The 21757-nt window shown below is 42.0% G+C and overlaps 1 protein-coding gene and 1 non-coding gene across 2 annotated transcripts in view; both read left to right on the top strand.

The window, feature by feature from the left end:
- Positions 1-21757, top strand: part of mtus2a (microtubule associated tumor suppressor candidate 2a) — a 143654-nt gene that overhangs the window by 83098 nt on the left and 38799 nt on the right. Inside the window, exon 5 of the mRNA XM_082957592.1 lies at positions 16534-16704. Coding sequence (XP_082813718.1) covers positions 16534-16704 — 171 coding nt within the window. The remainder of the gene's footprint in view (positions 1-16533; positions 16705-21757) is intronic.
- Positions 21496-21571, top strand: trnaa-ugc (transfer RNA alanine (anticodon UGC)). The gene has a single exon. It is a non-coding gene; the product is annotated as a tRNA-Ala (tRNA).

A 21757-nucleotide genomic window follows, 5' to 3' on the forward strand; every position in this document is an offset into this window, starting at 1 on the left:
TCAGACCTGGGCCCTGACAGTAAATCTCAGTAAGACCAAAATAACGGTTTTCAGAAAAAGGTCCAGTCGCCAGGACCACAAATACAAATTCCATCTAGACACCGTTGCCCTAGAGCACACAGACAACTACACATACCTTGGCCTAAACATCAGCGCCACAAGTAACTTCCACAAAGCTGTGAACGATTGGGGAGACAAGACAAGAAGGGCCTTCTATGCCATCAAAAGGAACATAAAAATCGACATACAGTTGAAGTTGGAGGTTTACCTACACCTTAGCCAAATACATTTAAACTCAGTTTTTCACAATTCCTGACATTTAATCCTAGTAAAAAGTCCCTGTCTTAGGTCAGTTAGGATCACCACTTTATTTTAAGAATGTGAAATGTCAAAATAATAGTAGAGAGAATGATTTATTTCAGCTTTTATTTCTTTCATCACATTCCCAGTGGGTCAGAAGTTTACATACACTCAATTAGTATTTGGTAGCATTGCCTTTAAATTGTTTAACTTGGGTCAAATGTTTCGGGTAGCCTTCCACAAGCTTCCTACAATAAGTTGGGTGAATTTTGGCCCATTCCTCCTGACAGAGCTGGTGTAACTGAGTCAGCTTTGTAGGCCTCCTTGCTCGCACACGCTTTTTCAGTTCTGCCCACAAATTTTCTATAGGATTGAGGTCAGGGCTTTGTGATGACAACTCCAATACCTTGACTTTGTTGTCCTTAAGCCATTTTGCCACAACTTTGGAAGTATGCTTGGGGTCATTGTCCATTTGGAAGACTCATTTGCAAGCTTTAACTTCCTGACTGACGTCTTGAGATGTTGCTTCAATATATCCACATCATTTTCCTCCCTCATGATGCCATCTAGTTTGTGAAATGCACCAGTCCCTCCTGCAGCAAAGCACCCCCACAACATTATGCTGCCACCCCCGTGCTTCACGGTTGGGATGGTGTTCTTTGGCTTGCAAGCTTCCCCCTTTTTCCTCTAAATATAACGATGGTCATTATGGCCAAACAGTTCTATTTTTGTTTCATCAGACCAGAGGACATTTCTCCAAAAAGTACGATCTTTGTCCCCATGTGCAGTTGCAAACAATAGACTGGCTTTTATATGGCGGTTTTGGAGCAGTGGCTTCTTCCTTGCTGAGTGGCCTTTCAGGTTATGTCGATATAGGACTCGTTTTACTGTGGATATAGTTACTTTGGATATGTGGATATGGATATTTTGTACCCGTTTCCTCCAGCATCTTCATGTAACCGATGTGAAATGGCTAGTTAGTTAGCGGTGGTGCGCGCTAATAGTATTTCAATCAGTGACGTCACTCGCTCTGAGACTTGAAGTAGGGTTTCCCCTTGCGTTGCAAGAGCCGCGGCTTTTGTGGCGCGATGGGTAACGATGCTTCGGTGGGTGTCAGTTGTTGATGTGTAGGCAGAGGGTCCCTGGTTCGAGCCCAGGTTGGGGCGAAGAGAGGGACGGAACCTACACTGTTACATTCACGAGGTCCTTTGCTGTTGTTCTGGGATTGATTTGCACTTTTCGCACCAAAGTACGATCATCTCTAGGAGACAGAACGCGTCTCCTTCCTGAGCGGTATGACGGCTGCGTGGTCCCATGGTGTTTATACTTGCGTACTATTGTTTGTACAGATGAACATGGTACCTTCAGGCGTTTGGAAATTGCTCCCAAGGATGAACCAGACTTGTGGAGGTCTACAATTTTCTTTCTCAGGTCTTGGCTGATTTCTTTTGATTTTCCCATGATGTCAAGCAAAGAAGCACTGAGTTTGAAGGTAGGCCTTGAAATACATCCACAGGTACACCTCCAATTAACTCAAATTATGTCAATTAGCCTATCAGAAGCTGCTAAAGCCATGACATCCATTTTCTGGAATTTTCCAAGCTGTTTAAAGGCACAGTCAACTTAGTGTATGTAAACATCCGACTTCAACTGTACCAATTAGGATCTGGCTAAAAATACCTGAATCAGTTATAGAACCCATTTCCTTTTGTGGTTGTGAGGTCAGGGGTCCTGCTCACCAACCAAGAATTCAGAAAATGGGACAAACACCAAATTGAGACTCTGCGTGCAGAATTCTACAAAAAATATCCTCCGTGTACAACGTAGAACACCAACTATTTCCGATTCCCAAACCAGCAACACAATTAGACCCAACCAAACCACGAGAAAACAAAAAGATTATTACTTGACATATTGGAAAGAATTTACAAAAACAGAGCAAACTGGAATGTTATTTGCCCCTAAACAGAGAGCACACTGTGGCAGAATACCTGACCACTGTGACTGACCCAAACTTAAGGACATCTTTGACTATGTACAGACTCAGTAAGCATGGCCTTGCTATTGAGAAGGGGCAGAACTGGCTCTCAAGAGAAGACAGGCTATGTGCAACACTGCCCACGAAATGAGGTGGAAACTGAGCTGCACTTCCTAACCTCCTGCCAAATGTATGACCATATTAGAGACACATATTTCCCTCAGATTACACAGACACACAAAGAATTTGAATTTGATAAACTATTTAACTTATTTTGGCAATGTAAAGATATGTTGCCCATGCCAATAAAACCCCTTAAATTGAATTGACTTGAGAGAGAAAGAGAGAGAGAGAGAGAGAGAGAGAGAGGATTGGGAATGAGGGGGCGACAGAGAGAGAGAGAGAGAGAGAGAGAGGGGAGTGGGAGAGAGAGAGAGAGAGAGAGAGAGAGAGAGAGAGAGGGGAGTGGGAGAGAGAGAATTGGGAATTAGGGGGCGACAGAGAGAGAGAGAGAGAGAGAGAGAGAGCGAGAGAGAGAGAGAGAGAGGGGAGTGGGAGAGAGAGAGAGAGAGAGAGAGAGCGAGAGAGAGAGAGAGAGAGAGAGAGAATTGGGAATTAGGGGGCGACAGAGAAAGAAAGAGAGAGATAGGAGTGGGAATGTTGGGCGATCAGAGAGAGAGAGAGAGAGAGAGAGAGAGAATTGGGAATGAGGGGGCGACAGAGAGAACGAGAAAGAGAGAAGAGGATTGGGAATTAGGGGGCGACAGAGAAAGAGAGAGAGAGAAAGGATTGGGAATGTTGGGCGATTAGAGAGAGAGAGAGAGAGAGAGAGAGAGAGAGAAGAGTGAGAATGAGAATGAGGGGGCGAGAGCAAAAGAGAAATACATGGTGACGGAGATGAAAAGAAAAAAGTTTTTGTATACAACACACACACACACACACACACACACACACACACACACGCCTCTAGCACGGAGATGCAGTGCCTTAGAGCGCTGCGCCACTCAGGGAGCCCATCAATCTAGTCCATGAGATCAGAAGAGCATGGTTATTGATTAGATAGATCAATCTAGTCCATGAGATCAGAAGAGCATGGTTATTGATTAGATAGATCAATCTAGTCCATGAGATCAGAAGAGCATGGTTATTGATTAGATGGATCAATCTAGTCCATGAGATCAGTAGAGCATGGTTATTGATTAGACAGGTCTGATTCTCAACTGACCGCTTTGTTTTCCATTCTACTCATCATTCACACACACCTGTCCAAACCTGTTACCTAATTATAGAGCTGATCAGGCTTGGCTAATACATTAATTACACACACACACACACACACACACACACACACACACACACACACACACACACACACACACACACACACACACACACACACACACACACACACACACACACACACACACACACAGGGTCAATAACATAGAAAACAATTAAAGCATTGAACCATAGAGCCAGACTTATTCATTATACAGGACTGGTACCTGTTCTTGTGTGTGTGTGTGTGTGTGTGTGTGTGTGTGTGTGTGTGTGTGTGTGTGTGTGTGTGTGTGTGTGTGTGTGTGTGTGTGTGTGTGTGTGTGTGTGTGTGTGTGTGTGTGTGTGTGTGTGTGTGTGTGTGTGTTGTATACAAAAACTTTTTTCTTTTCATCTCCGTCACCATGTATTTCTCTTTTGCTCTCGCCCCCTCATTCTCATTCCTCTCTCTCTCTCTCTCTCTCTCTCTCTCTCTCTCTCTCTCTCTCTCTCTCTTTGTCGCCCCCTAATTCCCAATCCTCTCTCTTTGTCACCCCCTAATTCCCAATCCTCTTCTCTCTCTCTTTCTCTCTGTCGCCCCCTCATTCCCAATCCTCTCTCTCTCTCTCTCTCTCTCTCTCTCTCTCTCTCTCTCTCTTTCTCTCTCACCTCAATTAAATTTAAGGGGTTTTATTGGCATGGGCAACATATCTTTACATTGCCAAAATAAGTGAAATAGTTTATCGAATTCAAATACTTTGTGTGTCTGTGTAATCTGAGGGAAATATGTGTCTCTAACATGGTCATACATTGGGCAGGAGGTTAGGAAGTGCAGCTCAGTTTCCACCTCATTTCATGGGCAGTGTGCACATAGCCTGTCTTCTCTTGAGAGCCAGGTCTGCCTACAGCGGCCCTTCTCAATAGCAAGGCCATGCTCACTGAGTCTGTACATAGTCAAAGATGTCCTTAAGTTTGGGTCAGTCACAGTGGTCAAGTATTCTGCCACTGTGTCCTCTCTGTTTAGGGCCAAAAAGCATTCTAGTTTGCTCTGTTTTTGTAAATTCTTTCCAATATGTCAAGTAATAATCTTTTTGTTTTCTCGTGGTTTGGTTGGGTCTAATTGTGTTGCTGGTTTGGGAATCGGAAATAGTTGGTGTTTTACGTTGTACACGGAGGATATTTTTTGTAGAATTCTGCACGCAGAGTCTCAATTTGGTGTTTGTCCCATTTTGTGAATTCTTGGTTGGTGAGCAGGACCCCAGACCTCACAACCATAAAGGGAAATGGGTTCTATAACTGATTCAGGTATTTTTAGCCAGATCCTAATTGGTACAGTTGAAGTCGGATGTTTACATACACTAAGTTGACTGTGCCTTTAAACAGCTTGGAGAATTCCAGAAAATGGATGTCATGGCTTTAGAAGCTTCTGATAGGCTAATTGACATAATTTGAGTCAATTGGAGGTGTACCTGTGGATGTATTTCAAGGCCTACCTTCAAACTCAGTGCTTCTTTGCTTGACATCATGGGAAAATCAAAAGAAATCAGCCAAGACCTTAGAAAAGAAATGGTAAACCTCCACAAGTCTGGTTCATCCTTGGGAGCAATTTCCAAATGCCTGAAGGTACCACGTTCATCTGTACAAACAATAGTACGCAAGTATAAACACCATGGGACCACGCAGCCGTCATACCGCTCAGGAAGGAGACGCATTCTGTCTCCTAGAGATGAACGTACTTTGGTGCGAAAAGTGCAAATCAATCACAGAACAACAGCAAAGGACCTTGTGAAGATGCTGGAGGAAACAGGTACAAAAGTATCTATATCCACAGTGAAACGAGTCCTATATTGACATAACCTGAAAGGCCACTCAGCAAGGAAGAAGCCACTGCTCCAAAACTGCCATAAAAAAGCCAGACTACGGTTTGCAAATGCACATGTGGACAAAGATCGTACTTTTTGGAGAAATGTCCTCTGGTCTGATGAAACAAAAATAGAACTGTTTGGCCATAATGACCATCGTTATGTTTGGAGGAAAAAGAGGGAAGCTTGATAGCCGAAGAACACCATCCCAACCATGAGGCACGGGGGTGGCAGTATCATGTTGTGGGGGTGTTTTGCTGCAGGAGGGACTGGTGCACTTCACAAAATAGATGGCATCATGAGGGAGGAAAATTATGTGGATATATTGAATCTCAAGACATCAGTCAGGGAGTTAAAGCTTGGTCGCAAATGGGTCTTCCAAATGGACAATGACCCCAAGCATACTTCCAAAGTAAAAAGAAATAAAAGCTGAAATAAATCTTTCTCTCTACTATTATTCTGACATTTCACATTCTTAAAATAAAAGTGGTGATCCTAACTGACCTAAGACACGTCCTTTTTACTAGGATTAAATGTCAGGAATTGTGTAAAACTGAGTTTAAATCTATTTGGCTAAGGTGTATGTAATCTTCCGACTTCAACTGTATATAGAGAGGTATATAGAGAGGTATATAGGGAGGTATGTAGAGAGTTATACGGAGAGGTACAGTAGGAGGTACAGGCATGCAGGAAAGGCAGAGAGAGAAAAGTGGGGGGGTGGGGGGGGGGGGGTGAAAATCTGAGTCGTAGAGTAACAGGCAGGCAGGTGGTCATGGTACCCAGATGCCGTTGCTCAGATCTGGCCTGTGACTCATGCTATCTCTACAGGAACAGATGGTTAGACAGCAGAGAGAGAGAGAGAGAGGGGAGAAGAGAGGGAGAGATGAGAAGAGAGAGAGAGGGGAGAAGAGAGGGAGAGATGAGAAGAGAGAGAGAGATGAGAAGAGAGAGAGATGAGAAGAGAGAGAGAGGGGAGACGAGAGAGAGAGAGAGAAAGAGAGATGGAGGGGGAAGAGGGAGAATGCGGGAGAGCAGAGAGAGACAAACACAAATAATTTCTACCCTTCTATATAAGATAATTATATCAGGTAATTACATAAGGCAACAGTACCTCTGTAGTACCTCATACAGAAGACGGGGAACATGCCAGGGACTCCAAACAGCATCTGACCTGCTACTGGCTGGATCGGCTCGTCCTTGCCTATTCATTACAGGGATAGACCTCATCCATCCACATGGACCTGCATTAGAGCTGTTACCAGCGTTAGAGCAGAATTTTCACTAGCCTGGGTCCAAAATCGGTGCCGTGCGATATATACGAAAAAACTACATTTCATATTTTCTACTAGCCTGGTATGAAAACGACTAACCTGGTCTGAAAAGCTTGATTTCCATGATTCTGGACTTGTATTAGAGCTGTCACCAGCATTAGAGTTGGCTGGAAGAAGGCAACATTAGAGCTGTCATCAGCGTTAGAGTTGGCTGGAAGGCAACATTAGAGCTGTCATCAGCATGAGAGTTGGCTGGAAGGCAACATTAGAGCTGTCATCAGCGTTAGAGTTGGCTGGAAGGCAACATTAGAGCTGTCATCAGCGTGAGAGTTGGCTGGAAGGCAACATTAGAGCTGTCATCAGCATTAGAGTTGGCTGGAAGAAGGCAACATTAGAGCTGTCATCAACGTGAGAGTTGGCTGGAAGGCAACATTAGAGCTGTCATCAGCATTAGAGTTGGCTGGAAGGCAACAGAGTTGTCACCAGCGTGAGAGTTGGCTGGAAGAAGGCCACATTAGAGCTGTCACCAGCGTTAGAGTTGGCTGGAAGGCAACATTAGAGCTGTCATCAACGTGAGAGTTGGCTGGAAGGCAACATTAGAGCTGTCATCAGCGTTAGAGTTGGCTGGAAGGCAACATTAGAGCTGTCATCAGCGTTAGAGATGGCTGGAAGGCAACAGAGCTGTCACCAGCGTTAGATTTGGCTGGAAGGCAACATTAGAGCTGTCACCAGCGTTAGAGTTGGCTGGAAGGCAACATTAGAGCTGTCATCAACGTGAGAGTTGGCTGGAAGGCAACATTAGAGCTGTCACCAGCGTTAGAGTTGGCTGGAAGGCAACATTAGAGCTGTCACCAGCGTTAGAGTTGGCTGGAAGGCAACATTAGAGCTGTCACCAGCGTTAGAGTTGGCTGGAAGGCAACATTAGAGCTGTCATCAGCGTTAGAGATGGCTGGAAGGCAACAGAGCTGTCACCAGCGTTAGAGTTGGCTGGAAGGCAACATTAGAGCTGTCACCAGCGTTAGAGTTGGCTGGAAGGCAACATTAGAGCTGTCACCAGCGTTAGAGTTGGCTGGAAGGCAACATTAGAGCTGTCATCAACGTTAGAGATGGCTGGAAGGCAACATTAGAGCTGTCATCAGCATTAGAGTTGGCTGGAAGGCAACAGAGTTGTCACCAGCGTGAGAGTTGGCTGGAAGAAGGCCACATTAGAGCTGTCACCAGCGTTAGAGTTGGCTGGAAGGCAACATTAGAGCTGTCATCAACGTGAGAGTTGGCTGGAAGGCAACATTAGAGCTGTCATCAGCGTTAGAGTTGGCTGGAAGGCAACATTAGAGCTGTCATCAGCGTTAGAGATGGCTGGAAGGCAACAGAGCTGTCACCAGCGTTAGATTTGGCTGGAAGGCAACATTAGAGCTGTCACCAGCGTTAGAGTTGGCTGGAAGGCAACATTAGAGCTGTCATCAACGTGAGAGTTGGCTGGAAGGCAACATTAGAGCTGTCACCAGCGTTAGAGTTGGCTGGAAGGCAACATTAGAGCTGTCACCAGCGTTAGAGTTGGCTGGAAGGCAACATTAGAGCTGTCACCAGCGTTAGAGTTGGCTGGAAGGCAACATTAGAGCTGTCATCAGCGTTAGAGATGGCTGGAAGGCAACAGAGCTGTCACCAGCGTTAGAGTTGGCTGGAAGGCAACATTAGAGCTGTCACCAGCGTTAGAGTTGGCTGGAAGGCAACATTAGAGCTGTCACCAGCGTTAGAGTTGGCTGGAAGGCAACATTAGAGCTGTCATCAACGTTAGAGATGGCTGGAAGGCAACATTAGAGCTGTCATCAGCGTTAGAGTTGGCTGGAAGGCAACATTAGAGCTGTCATCAGCGTGAGAGTTGGCTGGAAGGCAACATTAGAGCTGTCATCAGCATTAGAGTTGGCTGGAAGGCAACATTAGAGCTGTCATCAGCATTAGAGTTGGCTGGAAGGCAACATTAGAGCTGTCATCAGCGTTAGAGTTGGCTGGAAGGCAACATTAGAGCTGTCATCAACGTGAGAGTTGGCTGGAAGGCAACATTAGAGCTGTCATCAGCGTTAGAGTTGGCTTGAAGGCAACATTAGAGTTGTCATCAGCGTTAGAGTTGGCTGGAAGGCAACATTAGACCTATTGCCAACGTTAGAGTTGCTGGCCCATGTTGACTCCAATGCTTCGCACAGTTGTGTGAAGTTGGCTGGATGTCCTTTGGGTGGTGGACCATTCCTGATACACACGGGAAACTATTGAGCGTGAAAAAAAAACAACTGCAGCGTTGCAGTTCTTGACACACTCAAACCGGTGCGCCTGGCACCTACTACCATACCCCCCCCCCCCCCCCCCCCCCCCGTTCAATGGTACTGAAAATATTTTTGACTTGCCCAATTCACCCTCTGAATGACACACATTACACAATCTGTATCTCAATTGTCTCAAGCCTGAACAGTCCTTGTTTAACTTGTGTCCCCTCCCTCCTTTTCATCTACACTGATTAAAGTGGATTTAGAATAGCGTCCTCATGCTACAGAAGAAACAGTACTCCCCCGCCTACGTAGCATAGAGCCTGAGGAAAGACACTAAACTGGCTGAGACGTTAAAGAATGACGTGGACGGACTCTTACAATCTAGCTACATCAAGAAGCATTAGACCATTACGACCTTTAAAATGGATTCAATTGAGATGTTTTGTTTTGTCACTGGCACATAACACGCTATAATGTCAAAGTGGAATTACGTTTCTCAACATTTTTTATTTATTTAATAAAACATTTTTAAAAAGCTGAAATGTCTTGATTCAATAAGTATTCAACCCCTTTGTGATGGCAAACCTAAATAAGGAGTAAAAATGTGCTGAACAAGTCACATAATATGTTGCATCTATTCACTCTGTGTGCAATAATAGTGTGTAACATAATTTATCAAGCATGCGTGGGATCATTTCCACATGAAGTGTGAGATTGATCTGTATGATCGTTTGCTTGAGAGTGTGCGTAAATGTACTCGCAGCCATGACCATGTGTATGCACAGTGCCAAGTGGTGGAATGAGGGAACTGTTTGTCAAGCGTAGATCGGTGGAAAATATATGTTGAAAATGTGTGAAATTGTGAGAGTAGGCCTAATAATTACATTATTTTTTCGATTTAATTGCATTTCCATTGTGAATTCATGCAACATATCTTGACAGGATATATATATATATATATATATATATATATATATATATATATAATAAATAATGTGACCACATCAGTGCATTTGTTACGATAATAATCCATATAAAGTACAGTAAGTTGTTAAATTAGAGTGAAGGAGAGAGACCTACTTTAGAAAGGCAAACACATTCCTTTCAGGAGAACATCAAAGTGCTATCAACCCACAGTTTTTTTGCAACGGCTTGCCAATGGACATTATATATATATATATATATATATATATATATATATATATATATATATATATATATATATATATATATATATATATATATATATATATATATATATATATATATATACTATGTATTATATAGGATTTATTAGGGCACAAGGCAAGACCCAGATGCAGGCATGGGAGGCAGATGGTTTGAGTCTTTGATAATTATTATAATCCAAAAAGGAGTAGGCAAGAGAATGGTAGTAAACAGGCAAAAGGTCAAAACCAGTTCAGAGTCCAGGAGGTACAGTGTGGCAGGTAGGTTCGAGGTCAGGGTAGGCAGAAAGGTCAGGCAGGCAGGTACAGAGTCCAGAAAACAGGCAAAAGGTCAAAACCAGATCAGAGTCCAGGAGGTACAGTGTGGCAGGTAGGCTCGAGGTCAGGGTAGGCAGAAAGGTCAGGCAGGCAGGTACAGAGTCCAGTAAACAGGCAAAAGGTCAAAACCGGGAGGACTAGTAAAAGAGAATAGAAAAGGCAGGAGCACTTGAAAAACACGCTGGTTGACTTGGAAACATACAAGACGAACTGGCACAGAGAGACAGGAAACACAGGGATATATACACCAAGTGATAACAAGCGACACCTGGAGGGGGTGGAGACAATCACAAGGACAGGTGAAACTGATCAGGGTGTGACAGGCATCTCACATCCCTCGATGAACCAATATGTTGAATGCAATCATCAGCAAAACTAACCGTAACATACACTTTCCATACAAGCTGCTGAATGTGGTGATCAGGTGGAATGCACGACTCGTTCATTCTGCAGAACAGTAATGTTGGTCTGTGCGCCTACAGGAGAGATCTGGATGGCTTTTTGGTGAGTGTGGCCTGCTCATTTGAAGTATATTTACCAATTGTTGTGGAAATTCCATTCCGTAAGGAAGAGATACTGTAGATTCTTCAAACAACAACTTTAAGATTTGCAAAAATGTAGCTGTTAACAATCACTCAATAGTGCAGAGATAAAATCCCAACAAACAGAGTTGGCTCTCAGCTTTTATAGAAAGTACGACCTCTTTTGTCTATGTGGCAGTTTAGCAGATGTGTGGAAACAGGGGGCAGAACATGGTGTGTAAAAGGTGATTAGCTTCACTGTGCAGATTAACCTGTTATGGCTAGGGGGCAGTATTTTCACGGCTGGATAAAAAACGTACCCGATTTAATCTGGTTACTACTCCTGCCCAGTAACTAGAATATGCATATAATTATTGGCTTTGGATAGAAAACACTCCAAATTTTCTAAAACTGTTTGAATGGTGTCTGTGAGTATAACAGAACTCATATGGCAGGCAAAAAACTGAGAAGATTTCATGCAGGAAGTGGCCTGTCTGACAAGGTGTCGTTCTTCTTGTCTCTGTTTATTGAAGAGTGGGGATCTTAGCTGTCCCGTGACACTTCCTACGGCTGCCATAGGGTCTCAGAAGGCGGTAAAAAGCTGAATCGTGGCTTTGCAGGGTCTGGCTGAAAAAAAGTAGCGCGTTTGGGTAGTGGCTGGTTACAGTACTGTGAGACTCAGGCTCGTGCCCGCGTCGACCGAAAGCTTTGTTTACTTTCCTCTGTTTAGCTAAATGGACATTCCCGGTCGGAATATTATCGCTTTTTTACGAGAAAAATGGCATAAAAATGTATTTTAAACAGCGGTTGACATGCTTCAAAGTACGGTAATGGAATATTTAGATTTTTTTTGTCACGAATTGCGCCATGCGCACGACCCTTATTTACCCTTTCAGATAGTGTCTGGAACGCACGAACAAAACGCCGCAATTTGGATATAACGATGGATTATTTTGGACCAAACCAACATTTGTTATTGAAGTAGCAGTCCTGGGAGTACATTCTGACGAAGACAACAAAAGGTAATCAAACTTTTATAATAGTAAATCTGATATTGGTGAGTGCTAAACTTGCCGGGTGTCTAAATAGCTAGCCCGTGATGCCGGGCTATGTACTTAGAATATTGCAAAATGTGCTTTCACCAAAAAGCTATTTTAAAATCGGACATATCGAGTGCATAGAGGAGTTCTGTATCTATAATTCTTAAAATAATTGTTATGCTTTTTGTGAACGTTTATCGTGAGTAATTTAGTAAATTGTTAGCAAATTCCTCCGGAAGTTTGCGGGGGGTATGCTAGTTCTGAACGTCACATGCTAATGTAAAAAGCTGTTTTTTGATATAAATATGAACTTGATTGAACAAAACATGCATGTATTGTATAACATAATGTCCTAGGTGTGTCATCTGATGAAGATCATCAAAGGTTAGTGCTGCATTTAGCTGTCTTCTGGGTTTTTGTGACATTATATGCTAGCTTGAAAAATGGGTGTCTGATTATTTCTGGCTTTCTCGCTGTAAAGCCTTTTTGAAATCGGACAGTGTGGTTAGATAAAGGAGAGTCTTGTCTTTAAAATGCTGTGAAATAGTGATATGTTTGAAAAATTGAAGTTTTTGTATTTGAGGAATTTGTAATTCGCGCCACGCCTATCATTGGATATTGGAGCAGGTGTTCCGCTAGCGGAACGTCTAGATGTAAGAGGTTAAGACAGCTCACATTGCCACCGTTGTCTGTTCCTTCTTGCAAGTTTCCACACAGCCAAGTTCTTGTAGAATGCCACTAACTGCGGTCGCACCCAAACTGCTCTTGTCAGTACGCCCAAACTTATGACTAAGTCACACAAGACCAGTTTGTATCAGCAGAAAAACAGTCATAGCATGTCTATTAATACATTTTCCACCACGTTTCCTCCCCTTTGAGACTGAGTCTCAACCTAATAGAAAATTACTTACAAGCATTTTCATCAAACAAGCCTGATGGGAAAAGAGGGAAAAGGAAAAACGTTCTTACAATTAAATGACCTCCATTGTCATTCAGTTTCAACCCTTCACATAGTGCAATTCATTCTCAGAGGGGGAAAGGAACATATGAATTCAACATCGGTAAATGCTTCATCACCACACACAAAGCATTCGCTTTGGTTTGAGGTTTGTTTGTGAGACCACTGCTGAGCTCTTTCAGATGTTCCACTACACTAGTCAAGTTACCCTTCGGGTACGAATGTACAGCAATTTTATTTGCCCAACTAGGACTAAACATTTTTTTTTAATTAAATGTAATTTGAGTCAGTATGTTTTTATTTTATTATTGTTATTTATATTTTTTTTACCAGAATTTTGGAAATTCTCTCGCGACCCCATTTTCATATTTGGCGACCCCTAGTTTGGGATCCAATGGATTGACTTTAGAAGTGTCGCGTCTACATTACCTATAAAGGACTCAATAATAATCACTATATTTTCTGTTGTAATGATGTGCAAATAGTTAGAGTACAAAAGGGAAAATAAATGAACACACCCTGTAAACATTCACAGTGCAGGGTGGAAAAGGTATGTGAACCCTGAAGCCTGATTTAATAACTGGTTGACCCTCCTTTGGCAGCAATAACCTCAACCAAAAGACCTACAAAACGGTCAGGAGGAATTTTGGACCATACCTCTTTACAAAACTGTTTCAGTTCAGCAATGCTCTTGGCATGTCTGGTGTGAACTGCTCTCTTGAGGTCATGCCACAGCATCTCAATCGTGTTGAAATCAGGAACCTGACTAGGCCACTCCAGAAGGCGTATTTTCTTCTGTTGAAGCCATTCTGTCGTTGATTTACTTCTGTGTGTTGGGTCGTTGTCCTGTTGCATCAACCAACTTCTCTTGAGCTTCAATTGGCGGACAGATAGCCTAACATTCTCCTGCAAAATGTCGTGATAAACTTGGGATTCATTTTTCCGTCAATGATACCAAGCTGTCCAGGCCCTTAGGCAGCAAAGCAGCCTCAAACCATGATGCTCCCTTCACCATACTTTACAGTTGGGATGAGGTTTTGATGTTGGTGTGCTGTACCTTTTTTTCTCCACACACAGTGTTGTGTGTTCCTTTCAAACAACTCAACTTTAGTTTCATCTGTCCACAGAATATTTTGCCAGTAGCGCTGTGGAACATCCTGGTGCACTTTTGCAAACTTCAATGTTTTTATTGGACAGCAGTGGCTTCTTCCATGGTGTCCTCCCATGAACACCATTCTTGTTTAGTGTTTTACGTATCGTAGACTTGTCAACAGAGATGTTAGCATGTTCCAGAGATTTCTGTAAGTCTTTCGCTGACACTCTAGGATTCTTCTTAACCTCATTGAGCAGTCTGTGCTGTGGTCTTGCAGTCATCTTTGCAGGACAGCCAGTCCTAAGGAGAGTAGCAACAGTGCTAAACTTTCTCCATTTATGGACAATTTGTCTTACTGTGGACTGATGAACATCAAGGCTTTTAGAGATACTTTTGTAACCCTTTCCAGCTTTATGCAATTCAACAATTCTTAATCTTAGGTCTTCTGAGATCTGTTTTGTTTGAGGCATTGTTCACATCAACCAATGCTTCTTGTGAATAGCAAACTCATATTTTGTGAGTGTGTTTTATACGGCAAGGAAGCTCTAACCAACATCTCCAATTTTATCTTATTGATTGGACTACAGGTTAGCTGACTCCTGACTCCAATTAGCTTTTGGAGAAGTCATTAGCCTAGGGGGTTCATATACTTTTCCCAACCCTACACTGTGAATGTTTAAATGATGTATTCAATATAGACAAGAAAAATACAATAATTTGTGTGTTATTCGATTAAGCACACTATGTTTGTCTATTTTTGATCAGATCAAATGTGATGACCAATTTATGCAGAAATCCAGGTAATTCCAAAGGGTTCACATACTTTTTCTTGCCACTGTAGGTAGTATTTACAATGGTGTTTGTTCAGACACGGTAACAAGGAGATGTCGGGGTATCATCATCACTTGACTCGTTGCAGTCAAGCTTAGTTCGGCCCGCTGGTGCATGTTATCTTCTGTTAGTAGCATTTGAAGACATTCTGCGGTAACCTGCAGGAGCGGGTTAAGTTCTGCCTGTTGGTTACAATCCCACCAGGTTTACTACATGTGTCACGTCCTGACCATAGTAAGTTGTTATTTTCTATGGCAGAGTAGGTCAGGACGTGACTGGGGGTGTTTGTTCTATGTTTTCTATTTCTATGTTTAAGTTCTAGTTTGTCTATTTCTATGTTGGGATTGTTTGGGGGTTGATCTCTAATTGGAGGCAGCTGATCCTCGTTGCCTCTGATTAGAGATCATATTTAAGTAGGGGTTTTTCTCTTCCTGTTTTGTGGGTGATTATCTTTTGAATAGTGTGTTGTCCTCTCTGCGTCACGGTTTGTTGCGTTTTGTATTTTCAAGTATTTGGTGTTTTGCAACGTTTCACAATAAATATAAGTATGTGGAAACCACGAACACTCTGTATTTTGGTCTGATCCTTCGAACTGCTGTGACAACATGTGACTGTTTAGTCTGAGATGTGGTCGTTGTCTACTTACATGACAATGTCTACTACAACATAGTCCAATATATGGTTGTCTTCTTGCATGACAAACAAACAGAACTAAATGATTTCCTAATTAACACTGGAAGGACGCTCAACGCACACACACACACACACACACACACACACACACACACAGAGAGAGAGAGAAGGGAAACAGCAAAGTGAATTCCTTCTTCTCCCCCAGAGACCTTCAATTCAATATTGGTGCAACTTCAACTATGCTGACAGTTGGAAAGTAATGAAGACGAATACAGTGATATTCTGATGAAACCACTTCCTACAGCTCTGTGTGTGTGTGTGTGTGTGTGTGTGTGTGTGTGTGTGTGTGTGTGTGTGTGTGTGTGTGTGTGTGTGTGTGTGTGTGTGTGTGTGTGTGTGTGTGTGTGTGTGTGTGTGTGTGTGTGTGTGTGTGTGTGTGTGTGTGTGTGTGTGTGTGTGTGTGTGATTAAAGCCAGCTCGTTTAGTTTACTGGACAGTAGTCCCACATGATCTGATTGGCAAGGCTACTGATTTCTCCCAGAATTACCCATAAGGCTGTGTGTCAAGGACATGCTCTCTGTGTGTGTGGTGTGTGTGTGTGTGTGTGTGTGTGTGTGTGTGTGTGTGTGTGTGTGTTTCAATGGCTTAACAGCTGGCTACCAACAATGAAGAGGGTTAGGTAACAGCTTCTCAACACCTCTCCTTAAAATAGAATCTACCCCGCGTTGAATCAGGTGCACTACTTGGCTGGGGAGGTTTTTGCCTGGTGGGGCTTTACATGACTCATCGCGTTCTAATCTCCTACACATTGGTGCGGCTGGCTTTCGGGTTAAGCGGGGCGGGTGTTAAGAAGCACGGTTTGGAGAGGGAGAGAGGGAGAGAGGGAGAGAGGGAGAGAGGGAGAGAGAGAGAGAGAGAGAGAGAGAGAGAGAGAGAGAGAGAGAGAGAGAGAGAGAGAGAGAGAGAGAGAGATCCCCTTAACTCTGATAAACTGTGTGTGATTGTGTCCTCTGTTTTCTCCAGGGCCCAGTGTGTGTGTGGACCCTCCCCTCTACAGAGTGACCAGCCCCCCCTGTACAGACCCCCAGAGAGGAGGGGGACCCCCAAACTATACCACCCGTAGCCTACAGCCCCCATCTACCCCGGCCCTGCCTCGAAGATACCTGCCTGCTCAGCCCAGAGGGTCACCTATTGGTGAGGAATGCACAGGCTCATATGGCACACAATAACTACACAGTACACATTAACTATATAGTACACAATAACTATATAGTACACAATAACTAAACTGTACACATTAACTATATAGTACACATTAACTACACAGTATACATTAACTACACAGAATACATTAACTACAGAGTATACATTAACTACACAGTATACATTAACTATATAGTACACAATAACTACACAGTACACATTAACTACACAGTATACATTAACTACACAGTATACATTAACTATACAGTACACAATAACTACACTGTACACATTAACTATATAGTACACATTAACTACACAGTATACATTAACTATATAGTACACATTAACTACACAGTACACATTAACTACACAGTATACATTAACTACACAGTATACATTAACTATATAGTACACAATAACTACACAGTACACATTAACTACACAGTATACATTAACTACACAGTATACATTAACTATACAGTACACAATAACTACACTGTACACATTAACTATATAGTACACATTAACTACACAGTATACATTAACTATATAGTACACATTAACTACACAGTACACATTAACTATACAGTACACATTAACCACACAGTATACATTAACTATATAGTACATATTATCTACACAGTATACATTAACTATATAGTACATATTATCTACACAGTACACATTAACTACACAGTACACATTAACTACACACAGTACACATTAACTACACAATATACATTAACTATACAGTACACATTAACTGTACACTACACATTAACCACACAGTATACATTAACCACATAATACACAAAATTACCACATTGTACACATGAACTATATAGTAAACATTAACTATACAGTACATATTAACTACATAGTATACATTAACTATATAGTACACATTAACTACACAGTATACATTAACTATATAGTACATATTATCTACACAGTACACATTAACTACACAGTACACATTAACCATATAGTACACATTAACCACATAGTACACAAAATTACCACATTGTACACATTAACCACACATAATACACAAAATAACCACATAGTACACAAAATTACCACATAGTACACATTAATACATAGTACACATTATATACACAGTACACATTAACTATATAGTACACATTATCTACACAGTACACATTAACTACACAGTACACATTAACTATATAGTACACATTAACTATATAGTACACATTAACTACACAGTACACATTAACTACACACAGTACACATTAACTACACAATATACATTAACTATACAGTACACATTAACTGTACAGTACACATTAACTACACAGTATACATCAACTATATAGTACACATTAACTACACAGTACACATTAACCACACAGTACACATTAACTGTACAGTGCATTTTAACCATTAACCTCATTGTAGTCCGGCTGTGATTTAATATGAAAAATGTATTCAACATTGTCCGTTATAACAAGGTGATTATTTAACTGGAGTTGAGTTCATTCAGGAATACATAAAGTAAACTCTCTTTATAACGCAAAAAGTTTCAACATAAATCACATCGCCGTATTACAACGAGGTTCATGGTAAATTTTGCACTTAAAGATAAAAAAAAAAAAAATGTAATCGCTTTGGTACGATTTTCAAAAGTATGTGGTAAATTTTTTTTAACTCTTAGTACTAAACTCCAAACTGGTCAGAATTGTAATGCAGCCAGTCTTTCATTCAAAACCCGACATGGTTCATTCATCTGGTTTGTAAACATCTCTCACCACACAACCATTGATTTAAAATATATGTTTATTGTCACATGTGTAATGACAACAGTTAATCCAGTAGCAAACTTTGTAAGATACGTGGCAGCATCACAGGATGCCACCTTTACAACAAGTCGGTTTCGTCAAATTTCTGCCCGGCAAAAGAGCTGCCCTGGGTCAACTGTAAGCGCTGTTATTGTGATGTGGAAACATCTAGGAGCAACAACGGCTTAGCTACAAAGTGGTAGGCCACACAAGCTCACAGAAAGAGACTCTACCGAGTTCCAAACTTCCTCTGGAAGCAACGTCAGCACAAGAACTGTTAGTTGGGAGCTTCATGAAATGGGTTTCCATGGCCGAGTAGCCGCACACAAGCCTAAGATCACCATGAGCAATGCCAAGCGTTGGCTGGAGTGGTGAAGTGCTCGCCACCATTGGACTCTGGAGCACTGGAAACACGTTCTCTGGAGTGATGAATCACGCTTCACCATCTGGCAGTCCGACGGACAAATCTGGGTTTGGCGGATGCCAGGAGAACGCTACCTACCCAACTGCATAGTGCCAACTGTAAAGTTTGGTGGAGGAGGAATAATGGTCTGGGGCTGTTTTTCATTGGTTCAGGCCCCTTAGTTCCAGTGAAGGGGAAACTTAACGCTACAGCATACAATGACATTCTAGACGATTCTGTGCTTCCAACTTTGTGGCAACAGTTTGGGGAAGGCCCTTTCCTGTTTCAGCATGACAATGCCCCCATGCACAAAGCAAGGTCCATACAGAAATGGTTTGTTGAGATCGGTGTGGAAGAACTTGACTGGCCTACACAGAACCCTGACCTCAACCCCATCGAACAACTTTGGGATGAATTGGAACTGCGACTGTGAGCCAGGCCTAATCACCCAACATCAGTGCCCGACCTCACTAATACTCTTGTGGCTGAATGGAAGCAAGTCCCCTCAGCAATGTTACAACATCTAGTGGAAAGCCTTCCCAGAAGAGTGGAGGCTGTTATATCAGCAATGTTACAACATCTAGTGGAAAGCCTTCCCAGAAGAGTGGAGGCTGTTATAGCAGGAAAGAGGGGGACCAACTCCATATTAATGCCCATGATTTTGAAATGAGATGTTTGACGAGCAGGTGTCTACATACTTTTGGTCATGTAGTGTATCTATCCAATGTGTAATCAAAGGTGTGATCACTTAATTAAGACACAATCATTAATGCAACAAAACCACGAGTGTATTGTCTGTAATCCAATGTAAGAAATAAAATGACCATTTCCACAGACTTCAAAGTGTTTCCTTTCAAATGGTACCAAGAATATGCATATCCTTGCTTCAGGGCCTGAGTTACAGGGAGTTAGATTTGGGTATGTCATTTTAGTCGAAAATTGGAAAAATAGGTCCGATCCTGAAAAGGTTAAGGACCTGTGCCATATAGATTACAAAATAGTTGGGAAGATATTTCCGATGTACCGATTCCATGGCACATGGTTTACAAAGTTGTACATAAAACGACGTTGGATTCAAAAGTTTGTTTTTCAATTTATATATGATTATACAAAATTCTTGGAACCAATAGACTGTTATACAGTGCATTCGGAAAGTATTCAGACCCCTTGACTTTTTCCACATTGTGTTATGTTCCATGCCTTATTCTAAAATGGATTAAATTGTTTTTTTCCCCCTCATCAATCAGCACACAATACCCCATAATGACAAAGCAAAAACAGGTTTTTAGAATTGTTTGCACATTTATATATATAAAAAAAATGAAGTATCACATTTACATAAGTATTCAGACCCTTTACTCATTACTTTGTTGAAGCACCTTTGGCAGAGATTAGACTTGAATCTTCTTGGGTATGACGCTACAAGCTTGGCACACCGGTATTTGGGGAGTTTCTCTTATTCTTCTCTGCAGAACCTCTCAAGCTCTGTCAGGTTGGATGGGGAGCATCGCTTCACAACTATTTTCAGGTCTCTCAAAAAAAAGTGGAGAAAAATTTGACCCCAATAATTACAGTGGAATATGCATCACCAGCAACCTTCGGAAAACCCTCTGCATTATCATTAACATCAGATTCCAACATTACCTCAGTGAAAACAATGTTATGGGCAAATGTCAAATTGGATTCTTACCAAAATAAAACAGACCACGTATTCACTCTGCACAACTTTATTGACAAACAAAACAAAAGAAAAGCAAAGTCTTCTTATGCTTTGTTGATTTAAAAAAAAAAAAAAGCTTTTGACTCAATTTGTCATGAGAGTCTGCTATACAAATTGATGGAAAGCGGTGCTGGGGGGGGGGGGGGTCGAAGCATATGATGTTATAAAATCAATTTACACAAACAACAAGTGTGCGGTTAAAATTGGCAAAAAACACAGAGATTTCTTTCCTCAGGTCCGTGGGGTGAGACAGGGATGCAGCTCGAGCCCCACCCTCTTCAACATATATATCAATGACTTGGTGAGGGCACTAGAACAGTCTGCAGCACCCGGCTTCACCCTACTGGACTCAAATGTCTACTGTTTGCAGATGATCTGGTGCTTCTGTCCCCAACCAAGGAGGGCCTACAGCAGCACCTAGATCTTCTGCACAGATTCTGTCAGACTTGGGCCCTGACAGTAAATATCAGTAGGACAAAAATGATGGTGTTCCAAACAAGGTCCATTAGTCAAGACAACAAAATACAAATTCCATCTAGACACGGTTGCCCTAGAGCACACAAAGAATTACACCTACCTCGGGCCTAAACATAAAACACCACAGGTAACTTCCACAAGGCTGCGAACGATGTAAGAGACAAAGGAAGAAGGGCCTTCTATGCCATCAGAAGGAACATAAAACTCAATATCCAAATGAGGATCTGGAAAAAAAACACTTCAATCAGTTATTGAACTCATTGTGATGTCTGGGATCCACTCACCAAGCAAGAATTCACAAAATGAGACAAACACCCAATTGAGACTCTGCATGCAGAATTCTGTAACAGTACACTTTGTGTACAACATCATTCGCAGGTCCCGTGTGGCTCAGTTGGTAGAGCATGGTGTTTGCAACGCCAGGGTTGTGGGTTCGATTCCCACGGGGGACCAGTACGGAAGAAAAAAAAATTATGAAATGTATGCATTCACTACTGTAAGTCGCTCTGGATAAGAGCATCTGCTAAATTACTCAAATGTAAAAATGTACAATGTAAAACACCAAACAATGCAGATCAGAATTAGGACTGTATCCACTAATTATCAACATCCAGAAAAGAGACATTAAATTCAACAACC

Source organism: Salmo salar, chromosome 11, assembly GCF_965601325.2.
Source record: "Salmo salar chromosome 11, fSalSal1, whole genome shotgun sequence".
In the NCBI taxonomy this organism is placed as follows: domain Eukaryota; kingdom Metazoa; phylum Chordata; class Actinopteri; order Salmoniformes; family Salmonidae; genus Salmo; species Salmo salar.